The 12,793-nt window shown below is 42.3% G+C and overlaps 2 protein-coding genes across 2 annotated transcripts; one reads left to right on the top strand and one right to left on the bottom strand.

The window, feature by feature from the left end:
- Window positions 1-1,516: 1,516 nt before the first annotated feature.
- On the bottom strand, window positions 1,517-3,502 carry borcs7 (BLOC-1 related complex subunit 7). Its single transcript, XM_038960873.1, has 5 exons — window positions 3,361-3,502; window positions 2,780-2,842; window positions 2,614-2,657; window positions 2,419-2,439; window positions 1,517-2,304 (listed from the first exon to the last, which is right to left on the bottom strand). Exons 1-5 carry the CDS (start codon window positions 3,490-3,492, stop codon window positions 2,253-2,255), a joined length of 312 nt encoding a protein of 103 aa, XP_038816801.1. The 5' UTR covers window positions 3,493-3,502; the 3' UTR covers window positions 1,517-2,252.
- Window positions 3,503-4,307: 805 nt separating this feature from the next.
- Window positions 4,308-6,713, top strand: LOC120017914 (steroid 17-alpha-hydroxylase/17,20 lyase). Its single transcript, XM_038960871.1, has 7 exons — window positions 4,308-4,622; window positions 4,874-5,012; window positions 5,144-5,373; window positions 5,477-5,563; window positions 5,734-6,122; window positions 6,215-6,318; window positions 6,433-6,713. The coding sequence occupies exons 1-7, from the start codon at window positions 4,308-4,310 to the stop codon at window positions 6,711-6,713; spliced, it is 1,545 nt and encodes a 514-aa protein (XP_038816799.1).
- Window positions 6,714-12,793: the final 6,080 nt, after the last annotated feature.

The raw sequence follows: 12,793 nt of genomic DNA, 5'->3' as shown, positions 1-12,793 counted from the left end.
GGCTAATCAAGGTTAAATACAATATGCTTCCTTATTGAAATTGAATGACTTCTTATCCAAACTATCTACTACTCTGTGTACTCTCTAAAGCCCTATTTATACCTGGTTCTAACATGCATCCTTTGTCCTGATCTTGTCCACATTGTGATTGTACCAACATTTGTACAGGTGTAGATTAGGAGATGGAGCTTGTCTGGATAACGAAGAGGTCTGAACAGTAAAAGCATTTAAATCATTATCCAGCTCTTTAAAATCATCAACAGTTGATGCAATTGATTTATGGCTTCAATGTGTCTTAAAATAAATATTATTTTGAAAGAATGAAATCATTTGCATACGAGGGACCAGGATATCTGGTCACAATGCAGACACAGTGGACAGGTAAGACACATTTTACTACCATGTGTCGATGCAATGGCTAAAATGTGGACATATGGATTTCAAAATGTATAGGTAAAATATCTACTTCAATATTTTCACAATAAGTAGGCTAACGTCAGTCAATATTAAGTATGTTATAGATCCAGTGTGAAAAAACAATTCATATTGAAATGACATTATTCCAACCCTTTGGTACTGTGAAGGAAAATATTCTGATGTATACAATTTTTGAACTTTTCCTGTTGAAAAACAATATCCCACATATAAATATAATAATGTACACACACAAGGGTAAAAAATGTGCAAACTTCATGGGCCTTTTCTCAATTAGATGTCCTCTCACCTCCTTTTGAAAAAGGTCAAAGGTAATCGAGGAGAGTTGGCGTGGAAAATAAATGTGGATGGAAAACCACTTGCTTGAAATTTTATTTAACTAGGCAAGTCAGTTAAGAACAAATTCTTATTTACAATGACAGCCAAACCTGGATGACGCTGGGCCAATTGTGCGCCACCCTATGGGACTCCCAATCACGGCCGGATGTGATTCAGCCTGGATTCGAACCAGGGACTGTAGTGTTGCCTCTTGCACTGAGATTCAGTGCTTTAGACCGCTGCGCCACTCGGGAGACGAACCTTCTCCCCTCGCGCATCCTTAGGCAATGATGTTTACGGGGTTGATCCCAAAATAAGTATGTTAAGTGATTAAAACAAATTCAGTTGTGCAAGACATTTTATACATAAAACAATGAGTAGCATATAGATATATTCTTGTGTGTGCATCTTTCTCCTCTGCCAAAACAAAAGCTGATTCAAAGGTGTGGCAGATTTTCTAAACTCTTCTGTTGTAGGAGACACGAGTATCCTCAATGAAAGGTAGGCAGGGGAGGACACTATTCTGTTTGCCTACTAATGAAATGACACACTCGTCAACCACTTATTGGTTTCCGGGTCACAGAGGGGAGGACGGTATTTTGCCCAAACAAGAATCTCCAATGGAGTAGGTCATTGGTCTGATGGTGCCTTCTGATGTCATTGGCCTCCCCCTTGGTTGCAAGAATAAAGACCAAAAGAGGAAAGGCCACCAATTGAGATGTGCCTTTTGTTAAGTAAATCAGGTGATAAATGAGCTAAAATGGAGACTGGAGTAGGACTTTAATAAATAAGAGTCACTAATATGCAGGATAAGAGCACCATATGCTGATATGCATATTCTTAAGAACAGCATGTACCTGGGGAGACTTCCAGGCAGCATCCAGCCCAAAAGGCCAGGTGCAACGTTAGAGAACATTCTGATAGAATTTACCCTTCGCCAAGCACCGCCCCAAAGTTTTGGCCAACCAATCTCAGTGCTCCAATGGAAAGCAACTGCTGTGGAGTAGGACACCTCATTCAAGCTCTCGTTTCAAACACATGAAAGCAGTGGGAAAATTAGATTTTTCTTCAAAAAACAGATTAAATGGCTAAATAAATTAACAGTGCCCCAGGGGGTACTGTGATTCTTGTAATGTGGAGCCTGTTGGATTATTTTATACAAAATTATACATTTGTTACATTGTTAGCTCAGCTGGTTTGCTAGCTCAGCTGGTTAGGTTCCTGTGAAACAATTGTAATGACAGTCCACCACAACATACCTGAGAGTTTTCTGATTAGCAAGGAGTAGTCTGTATTTAATTTCATTGTGTATTAAAAACACAGTTTGAGATCATAGTGAGGGGGGGGGGGGGGGGTTCTCCACTAGTTTCAATGAGGAATTGGGTTTTCCCAAGGTTGCAACAGGGGGGGTCTGCACATATTTTCTCCCAAGAAGCAACATGGTAACACAGACAGGAACAGCTCATAGTCTTTCATTTAAGTGTCTCAGTGCAGACACTTCACTTCAGTAAATGCCTCAGTTGATCCTGGAGGTTTTTGGAGTGTTCCACACTGTGGAGAAAGCAAGGGGAGATATGGTTGATTGCGTCATCAAGTAGTGTTATGACTTCACATTTGGACAGTGATGCATATCGACTAACAAACAAAGTTCATATTTTGACTTACTTCTTCTGGATGGCCTCTTGTCTGGAAGATAAAACAAAGAGTCATTTAAAATATGATATTGTCATCTCCCTAGTCAATGTTTATTATCCAAGCATAGCAATCCCCACAAATGGCACATGAGAATCAATTCTGAACTATCATGTTTACCGGATGCACATTGGTCTACCTTGTCCAAAATAAACTGGGGATACTTACTGATATTGCAAATGGGTGGTGATGATGGACATTTTTCTCAAACTCTGTAAAACAAACAAATTGTGTTTTTGTAGTCCGACAATATCAGTGCTAGATCAGGGTGAACACGGTTAGTTTCTGTTAGTTGAGCTACTGTAGTGTGGACCTGGATCCCAGTACTACTTACATCCTCTGAGTGCAGAATGGCGTCCTCCTGAATGACCATGTTTCTGGCAGCCTGTCCCAGGAGCTGAAAGAGACATTGAGTAAATAGTTTAAAGTGGCTTCCTTTCCTCACCTCCCTTCCCTTCATAAAGATATAGTAAGAAACTGGACCAGTGAGAATGGTAGCCATAGTTCCAGACATAAATGAAAGAGGGAAGTGAAGTAGTTAAGAAAATGACATAAGGAATTTAGATAGTGGGTCGAGCATATTGAGATGCACCCATCAAGTGATGTAGCTGCTATGCAAATGAGCTCGCTAGCTTTGTCCAGCCTAACTTTAGCTAGATACCCCTGACGCTTCATTAAAAACTGACAACCAGACAATGTTCATTTGATACGCCATTTGCAACTTCAAACAGATGTAACAATGTTAATCTCGCAAACACAAGAACCTTAGCTAGTTAACATCAGTTGGTCAGAGATTCTATGGCTTTTCTTGCTAGCTAACATTAGTTAACGTTAGCTGTCGTTGTGGGGCAACCAGCTAGCTAACCAAATGCAGCAAGGTCTCACAATAAGGTGCAAATCGATTTCCAGCTTTACCTCTTGACTCCGTGATCCCTTTAGCACCTGGCGAGTCAGGGCGATCACATCCCCGCTGCAGGAGCCCACTTTATCGGACAATAATCCTTTGACAGATTGACCAAACCGTGGTTGCGACTCCGCGGCAGCCATTGCAGCAAAGATTTTTTATAAACAAACAAGATAGACCACACAGTGTCGTTTCCAATCGCAGCAAATTAATCATAGTGGGCAGGACAAGCTTGGGGTTGGGCAGAGCCAAGCACTAGCTAGCAAGATTCTATTGGCGCATTCTATGGATGTATTTGCATTTTCCAATAGGAAACGCCTACTTTGAAACTTTGGTAAAGTCTACAAAACTTAGTCCACTCTGTTCGTAACAAATTCTAGTTTTGAGAACGCCATCTTCTCCCACTGCCACTGGGCTTCCTCTTGGAAACGCCAACCGGATGCTTCAGATTTATACATCCGGTGAACATCTGGCTCATTGTTTTATCGGTGATTGCAGTGTTATGAGTACGGAATTGCAGTTTGTCATGAAAACGCCTACTCTTAAACAGCCAAAACATCTTTGAAACCCCAGAAAATAATTGTCAAAAGTCCATTGCCATTATAAGGTTAGGCTGTTGGCGTCTCTTGCCTAAAATAGGGATTCCTTTATGCATAAAACATTGATTGATTTAAATCATTAATTGTTGTATTTCGTTAGCCTATTATAGTCTATTTGCAACAAAATATATTATTTTATCAAACATCTTTAGTGGGATTAATCAAAGTTAAACAAGCTTATCTTGTTTAAATTGGCATGAGCTGTTAAAGATATCTAAGCTTAAAATATGCAGGGTCAAGGTATGGCATTGAAGGAGCCGTATAAAACCCCTCTGCTCCTCAGTGCTGTTGCTATCGAAGTTCAGTGACGCTCTGAGTCTCGGATAACGACGCCAGCCCCTCTCGGCCCAACATACAGCATGGCGTGGTTTTTGTGCATGTGTGTATTCTCTGTGGTCGGGCTGGGTCTACTGCTCTTGCAGGCGAAACTTCGAAGGTCCCTGGAGACCAGAGGGGCCCCCCCGAGCCTGCCCGCGTTCCCACTCATCGGGAGCCTGTTGAGCCTGCGAAGCAATCAGGCACCGCATGTCCTCTTCCAGAAGCTGCAGCAGAAGTATGGACAGACCTATTCTCTCATGATGGGCGCACACACAGTCATCCTTGTCAACCACCACCAGCACGCCAAAGAGGTCCTCCTTAAAAAGGGGAAAATCTTTGCAGGGAGACCCAGAACAGTGAGTGGTTATATTTTCTTGAACTTGTTTTATTCTATTCTATATGACAGAGACAATTTAAAGTCAGCCTGATCATTTATTTGCAGATTATTTGCTTGTCTTTGATGCATTATAACATTGATATAATTGTGTCTGAAATGTACATTAAAATAAATGTAATGTGTAATGCAGTGAATTTTTACAGTTAACGTTACATTTCTCACTCCTTATGCTCTACTAGCCTTCAAAATACAATCTTTGTTCTTAACAAGGTAACCACAGACATGTTGACGAGGGACGGTAAAGATATTGCCTTTGCAGACTACGGTGCCACTTGGAGATTTCATCGTAAAACAGTGCATGGAGCCTTGTGTATGTTTGGTGAGGGCTCTGCCTCCATCGAGAAGATTAGTGAGTACCAAACAATGTTTATATCCTTTATAACAATTTGTTGTTGAAAATGAATCAATCTGAACACTCTGATTCAGGTGTACTGAAAACTAACACTCTCTCTCTCTCTCTCTCTCTCTCTCTCTCTGCAGTCTGTAGGGAAGCCCTCTCCCTGTGTGACACTCTGCGAGAGTCAGGGAGTGCATCGTTGGACTTGTCCCCAGAGCTGACAAGAGCTGTCACCAACGTGGTCTGCTCTCTCTGCTTCAGCTCCTCCTATTGCCGCGGCGACCCCGAGTTTGAGGCCATGCTGCAGTTCAACCAGGGCATTGTGGATACGGTCGCTAAGGACAGTCTGGTGGACATCTTCCCATGGCTACAGGTACAGTGCAACTTGTTGTTTATAGCCCCCTGGATGGAATGCACCAGCACATATCTCAGGTTTCCTCAGTGCCTCTATACACGTCTTCTTTTCTCCCTCCTAGGTCTTCCCCAACGCAGACCTGCGTATCCTAAAGCAGTGTGTGTCAATCAGAGACAAGCTGCTTCAGAAGAAATACGAGGAACACAAGGTAGGCTACAGCAGGTAGGTACAGTAGGTACTTTCCTCTATATAAATAGAATATAGATGAAGTATCTATTGTACCTCATCATTTTTTATGAATATCAGGGAAATACCAGTTGCAGCAGGCTACAGTAGGCCATGGTGTATGGCCGTGCTTTACGTTATCTTTCTCCACAGTCGGACTACAGCGATCATGAACAGAGAGACCTGCTGGACGCCCTGCTAAGGGCCAAACGCAGTGCTGAGAACAACAACACCGCCGAGATCACCACGGAGACTGTGGGCCTTAGTGAAGACCACCTGCTCATGACTGTGGGTGACATATTTGGAGCCGGAGTGGAAACCACGTCAACGGTCCTAAAATGGGCAATTGCCTACCTCATCCACCATCCACAGGTACAAAAGCGAATTCAGGAGGAGCTGGACAGTGTGGTGGGGGTAGACAGAACCCCCCAGCTCAGTGACAGGGGGAGCCTGCCCTACCTGGAGGCCACCATTAGAGAGGTGCTACGCATCCGGCCTGTTGCCCCTCTACTCATCCCCCATGTAGCCCAAACAGACACCAGGTACACACACATTACTGTTTTGATCTAAAGTCGTTTCTTTGTACTGATAGCAAGTTCACTCTGTTCTGTTTCTGTATGTATTTAATTTGCAGTATTGGCAAGTTCACTGTTAGGAAAGGTGCTCGCATCATCATCAACTTGTGGTCCCTGCATCACGATGAGAAAGAGTGGAAGAACCCAGAGATGTTTGATCCTGGTGAGAATGTCTCAAGTTATATACTATTTATACCTCATTCTCTGTGTATTAGTGTCCTCAGTCCTCCCTGTGTCCTCAGTTTTCTGTGTCTGTCTTTCTCTCGTGTCTCCACAGGTCGCTTCCTGAACGAGGAGGGGACAGGTCTGTGCATCCCCTCACCCAGCTACTTGCCGTTTGGGGCAGGGGTGAGAGTGTGTCTGGGGGAGGCGCTGGCTAAGATGGAGATCTTCCTATTCCTCTCCTGGATCCTTCAGCGTTTAACTATGTCCGTGTCCCCGGGCCAGCCACTGCCCAGCCTGGAAGGAAAGTTTGGGGTAGTCCTCCAGCCGGTCAAATACAAGGTCAATGCCACACCAAGAGCAGGCTGGGAGAAGAGCCTTCTCCAGACATCTTAGACCCCCCCCCCCCCCCCTCCACCCCCACCCTTACCGAATGACATGCATGGGTGTTAATGTTTAAATACTAATTGTGGTGCATTCGAATTGACCTTGGTATCTCATAGCTCCAGTTGGTGAAATTGTGAAGACGATATAAATGCGTTCTAGTGCTTTTGAGGTTGGTACAACTCTACAATGAATTAGATTTTTAGCTAGAGGGCTAAGCAAGATAACGTTGCTAATAATAAGTTAGTTAACTAGCTGACGTTGACAATGTGTCAAACCATAGACTATATTGGTCAAAGTAGCTTCTTTATCCACATAGCTAAAGGCTTTGTAAAGGCTTTGTTTTACCATCTTTTGGTCGCAAAGGTGACAGGTCATTGATGAAACGTCAGAACTCGATGATACTCAGGTATCATCATTCTGGCATGAGTTTCTCACTTGGAACTTGGAGGGCATTGACTTGGGGGGCATTGTACTGGCTATTTTGGAGTCGGGAACTCGTATTTCCACATTTCAGAGAGCACTCAAATGCACCATAGAACATGGAAACAGGTGTGAACTAAGGTTGTGATATATTACGCCGAGACAGCCCTTGTAATGACTGCTATTTTTCACTGATGCATGTGTATCGATGTTGAACAATGCTGTATATTTTTTGCCTTAATGAGCTGTACTAATGTATTCCCTGTTACTACTGTTTTACATAATACTGTCTTTTAGTGATGAATAAAAAATCATATAGCACTCTGTTCTTGATGTTTGGTCAATAAAACTAACCACAGTATTTCCAGCTACAGAGAAGATCCAAGTGAGAGCGTATTCTTGCAGAGAAGTCCCCTTAGTTGTGCTGGCATCCTAACAATATACTGTCATTCCAAGTAAGACACACTCACAAAATGGCCTCACTGACAAATAAATGTTAACAGCATAAAGCACATGTCATATTCAGCAATCTTTAATATCCATTCATTTGGCTGAGGTTTTGTACAAAAGATTATCAATGAAACATAAATAGCAATTTCCTTCAGACAAAGAGGAAAATAACAAAATGCAATTTAGCACCAAGGGCTTCTTCAATTGGCAGAAACCACTGATCTTTAAAAATACTTGGTATTTTTCTTAAATAATTCCGTATTTCTTCTAAAATACATTGAAATTGAAAAAAAATAACTGTCTCCACACCTTGTAATTGGATTTTTCAACATTGCAGAACCCACTTTTTTTAAGGGAACCTTAAGTTTACCATTTTTATTTCGAAAATATAAACAAATTTCATTAACATAATTATTGGCACCCTGGAGCACGTACTTGGTTGTCCACAGCCTTTGGCCAAGATAACTACCGAAAAATGCTTCTTGTAGCTGCAACTTTCTACTGCCAATTTGGCCCATTCTTCAGTTGCAAATTGTTACAATTCTTTAATGCTGTTGTCAGATCTTGCCATAGGAATTAGATGAGATTCAGATCTGGACTCATTGCTGCCACTTCAGAACAGTCCAGCATTTATTCTTCAACCATTTCTAGGTGCTTTCTGATGTGTGTTTGGGGATGTTGTCCTCCTGGAAGACCAACAACTTTCAGCAGAGACCCAGTTTTTGAACACTGGGTTGAATATTGGACTACAAGCACTTTGATAATCTGCTGACTTTTCTGCATAGGCTTCTGTTTTTCAACACCAAACCCACCACTGGTATGCATGGCCAGAGCTCTATTTTCATGTCATCTGACAATAGCACCGGTTCCAATCCAAGTGCCAATGCAGTCTATCAAACTCCAGGCGGTGCTAAAATCAGATTACATAAAACTAAAGCTCTTTGGCCATGCACACCAGTGGTGGGTTTGGTGTTGAAAAACTGAAGCATATGCAGAAAAGTACCTTATATCTACGGTAAAATGCATCTTTGATGTTATGGGGCTATTTTGCGTCCACTGGTCCTGTGGCCTTTGTTAAGGTCAACGGCATACAGTTGAAGTCGGAAGTTTACATACACTTAGGTTGGAGTCATTAAAACTTGTTTTTCAACCACTCCACAAATTTCTTGCTAACAAACTATAGTTTTGGCAAGTCAGTTAGGACATCTACTTTGTGCATGACACAAGTAATTTTTCCAACAATTGTTAACAGACAGATTATTTCACGTATAATTCACTGTATCACAATTCCAGTGGGTCAGAAGTTTACAGAAAATTATGTCATGGCTTTAGAAGCTTCTGATAGGCTAATTGACATCATTTGAGTCAATTGGAAGTGTACCTGTGGATGTATTTCAAGGCCTACCTTCAAACGCAGTGCCTCTTTGCTTGACATCATGGGAAAATCAAAAGAAATCAGCCAAGACCTCAGAAAATAAATTGTAGACCTCCACAAGTCTGCTTCAGCCTTGGGAGCAATTTCCAAATGCCTGAAGGTACCACGTTCATCTGTACAAACAATAGTATGCAAGTATAAACACCATGGGACCATGCAGCCGTCATACCGCTCAAGAAGGAGATGCGTTCTGTCTCCTAGAGATGAACATACTTTTGTGCGAAAAGTGCAAATCAATCCCAGAACAACAGCAAAGGACCTTGTGAAGATGCTGGAGGAAACAGGTACAAAAGTATCTGTATCCACAGTAAAACGAGTCGTATATTGACATGAAAGGCCGCTCAGCAAGGAAGAAGAAACTGCTCGAAAACCTCCATAAAAAAAGCAAGACTACAGTTTGCAACTGCACATGGGAACAAATATCGTACTTTTTGGAGAAATGTCCTCTGGTCTGATGAAACAAAAATAGAACTGTACATAATGTCCATCGTTATGTTTGGAGGAAGAAGGGGGAGGCTTGCAAGCCAAAGAACACCATCCCAACCGTGAAGCACAGGGGTGGCAGCATCATGTTATGGGGGTGCTTTGCTGCAGGAGGGACTGGTGCACTTCACAAAATAGATGGCATCATGAGGCAGGAAAATTATGTGGATATATTGAAGCAACATCTCAAGACATCAGTCAGGAAGTTAAAGCTTGGTCGCAAATGGGTCTTCCAAATGGACAATGACCCCAAGCATACTTCCAAAGTTGTGGCAAAATGGCTTAAGGACAAGAAAGTCAAGGTATTGGAGTGGCCATCACAAAGCCCTGACCTCAATCCTATAGAAAATTTGTGGGCAGAACTGAAAAATCGTGTGCAAGCAAAGAGGCCTACAAACCTGACTCAGTTACACCAGCCCTGTCAGGAGGAATGGGCCAAAATTCACCCAACTTATTGTGGGTAGCTTGTGGAAGGCTACCCAAAACGTTTGACCCAAGTTCAACAATTTAAAGGCAATGCTACCAAATACTAATTGAGTGCATGTAAACTTCTGACCCACTGGGAATGTGACAAAATAAATAAAAGCTGAAATAAATCATTCTCTCTACTATTATTCTGACATTTCACATTTTTGAAATAGTGGTGATCCTAACTGACCTAATACAGGGAATTTTTACTGGGATTAAATGTCAGGAATTGTGAAAAACTGAGTTTAAATGTATTTGGCTAAGGTGTATGTAAACTTCCGACTTCAACTGTAATTAACTTTACCCAGTAGCATACCAGGACTTTTTAGATAAAAACCTGTTTGCCTCTGCCAGGAGGCTGGCACTGGGCCACAAGTGGATCTTTCAGCAAGACAATAACCCCAAGCACACATCAAAATCCACAAAGAAATGGTTCATTGACCAAAGAATTAACATGGCCTTCTCAGTCTCCGGACTTGAACCCCATTGAAAATCTGTGGTTTGAATTGAAGAGGACAGTCCATAAGATCAGACAAAGATATCAAGGATCTGGAAAGATTCTGTATGGAGGAATGGTGTAAGATCCCTCCCAATGTGTTCTCCAATCTCATAAAACATATTATAAAAAGGCTCAGTGTCGTTATCCTTGCAAGGGGAGGGTGCTAGAGTATTGAAAACAGAGGTGCCAATAATTTTGAACCCTATATTTTAGCATACAGTATAGCTCATTATTAGCATATTTATTTTATGGTCTTTATCAAGGGTGCCAATAATTATGCTCTGGCCATGCACACTTGAGACACCTCATTTTTGTTTTTCAGGGGTAACAGCAGTAAGGCTGAAAATACTGTGTCCCTGAAAACCAGAAACATCCGCTTTCTGCCGACTCAGCGGATAGTGGTCTGTCTATGGATGCCACATTCAGAGCTTTGCATTCAGAGCTTTGCATATAGAAAAGTGAGACTAGCCATTGCTCATTTGTCACATGGTATAGAGAACTACAAGGTAGCATCACTCCTGCAATACAACATTTGCAACAGAAAACATTTTTTAAGTACACCAGTGGATACAGGCAGGGGCGCAACTTTCACTGGGGACATGTCCCCCCCAGTTTTATCATTGGAATGTGATACAAAACGAGGAAACGGTGTGCTTTAGGACCATGCGGACGCCTCCGAGCGGTCGGTAGGTTGTAATGGAGTGTTTATCCGACTGGATAAAAATAATAATAGTAATAATAATAATATTATTAATAACAAAAATGTCCCCCCCCACTTCTAAAACCAAACTTGCTCCCATGGATACAGATGTTGAAAGAGTTAAAAAGCTTCCACATGCTCCAGTTCGGCTAGCTCGCATACTCCCTTAAAATATCTTCACTTGAAAAACTTGAAAAAGCGACAGTAGTACTGTTTGTCCATCTTGAGACGCCGTAGCCAGTATATACTTCCTCATAATAGTCAGAATTCATCTAAGATAACTCAAGAAATCTGTCATTAATTTTGGCGTTTTTGCAGAGGAAAACTTAGTTGTGCAATTTTACATCTAACTAAGATGTTTGGTGCAGTATTTCTCAAGTGAGCTGATCGTGGAGACAGCAGAGGGCGCACGCCCCCATCCACATTGACAGGGCCGCAGTGGAGGTGAAAAGCTTCAAGTTGCTCAGTGTAGACATCACTGACAATCTGAAATGGTCCACCCACACAGACAGTGTGGTGAAGAAGGTGCAACAGCGCCTCTTCAACCTCAGGAGGCTGAAGAAATTCCCTAAGACCCTCACAAACTTTCACAGATGCAACAATGAGAGCATCTTGTTGGGCTGTATCACCGCCTGGCACGGCAACTGCACCGTCCACAACCACAGGGCTCTTCAGAGGGTGGTGCAGTCTGCCCAACGCATCATCGGGGGCACACTGCCCTCCAGGACATCTACAGCACCCGATGTCACAGGCAGGCCAAAAAGATAATCAAGGACATCAACCACCCGAGCCACGGCCTGTTCATTCCGCTATCATCCAGAAGGCGAGGTCAGTACAGGTGGATCAAAGCTGGGATGAGAGACTGAAAAACTGCTTCTATCTCAAGGCCATCAGACTGTTAAATACCCATCACTAGCCGGCCTCTACCCAGTACCCTGCCCTGAACTTAGTCACTGTCACTAGTTGATTACCACCCGGTTACTCAACCCTGCACCTTAGAGGCTGCTGCCCTATGTACATAGACATGGAACACTGGTCACTTTAATAATGGAACACTGGTCACTTTAAACTGCTTTACTCATTTCATATGTATATACTGTATTCTAGTCAATACCATCCTATTCCACGATTGCTGTATGTATACTATTCTATCCTACGTATTCTACAGATACACTAAATATTCTATCCACAGTGTCCATAATGTGTCATGCCCTGACCTTAGTATTCTATGTTTTCTGTATTATTTTGGTCAGGTCAGGGTGTGACGAGGGTGGATATGATTGTTTTGTATTGTCTAGGGTTTTTGTATGTCTAGGTGTGTGTGTGTAGTCTAGGCATATGTAGGTCTATGGTGGCCTAGATTGGTTCCCAATCAGAGGCAGCTGTTTATCGTTGTCTCTGATTGGGGATCCTATTTAGGTTGCCATTTTCCATTTTGGTTATGTTGGGTTATTGTCTATGTGAGGTTGCATGTCTGCACTCAGTGTTTATAGCGTTCACGTTCGTTTATTATTTTGTATAGTTTGTTCAGTGTTATTTCTTTATTAAAAGAAGATGGATTATCATCACGCTGCGCCTTGGTCTCCTCTATACGACGATCGTGACATAATGTCTATACATCCCATCACACATAT

The sequence above is a fragment of the Salvelinus namaycush genome, chromosome 22, assembly GCF_016432855.1.
Source record: "Salvelinus namaycush isolate Seneca chromosome 22, SaNama_1.0, whole genome shotgun sequence".
NCBI classification, from domain to species: domain Eukaryota; kingdom Metazoa; phylum Chordata; class Actinopteri; order Salmoniformes; family Salmonidae; genus Salvelinus; species Salvelinus namaycush.
Note: the sequence above shows the minus strand (reverse complement) of the source record. Positions and strands in the feature narration are given on the sequence as shown.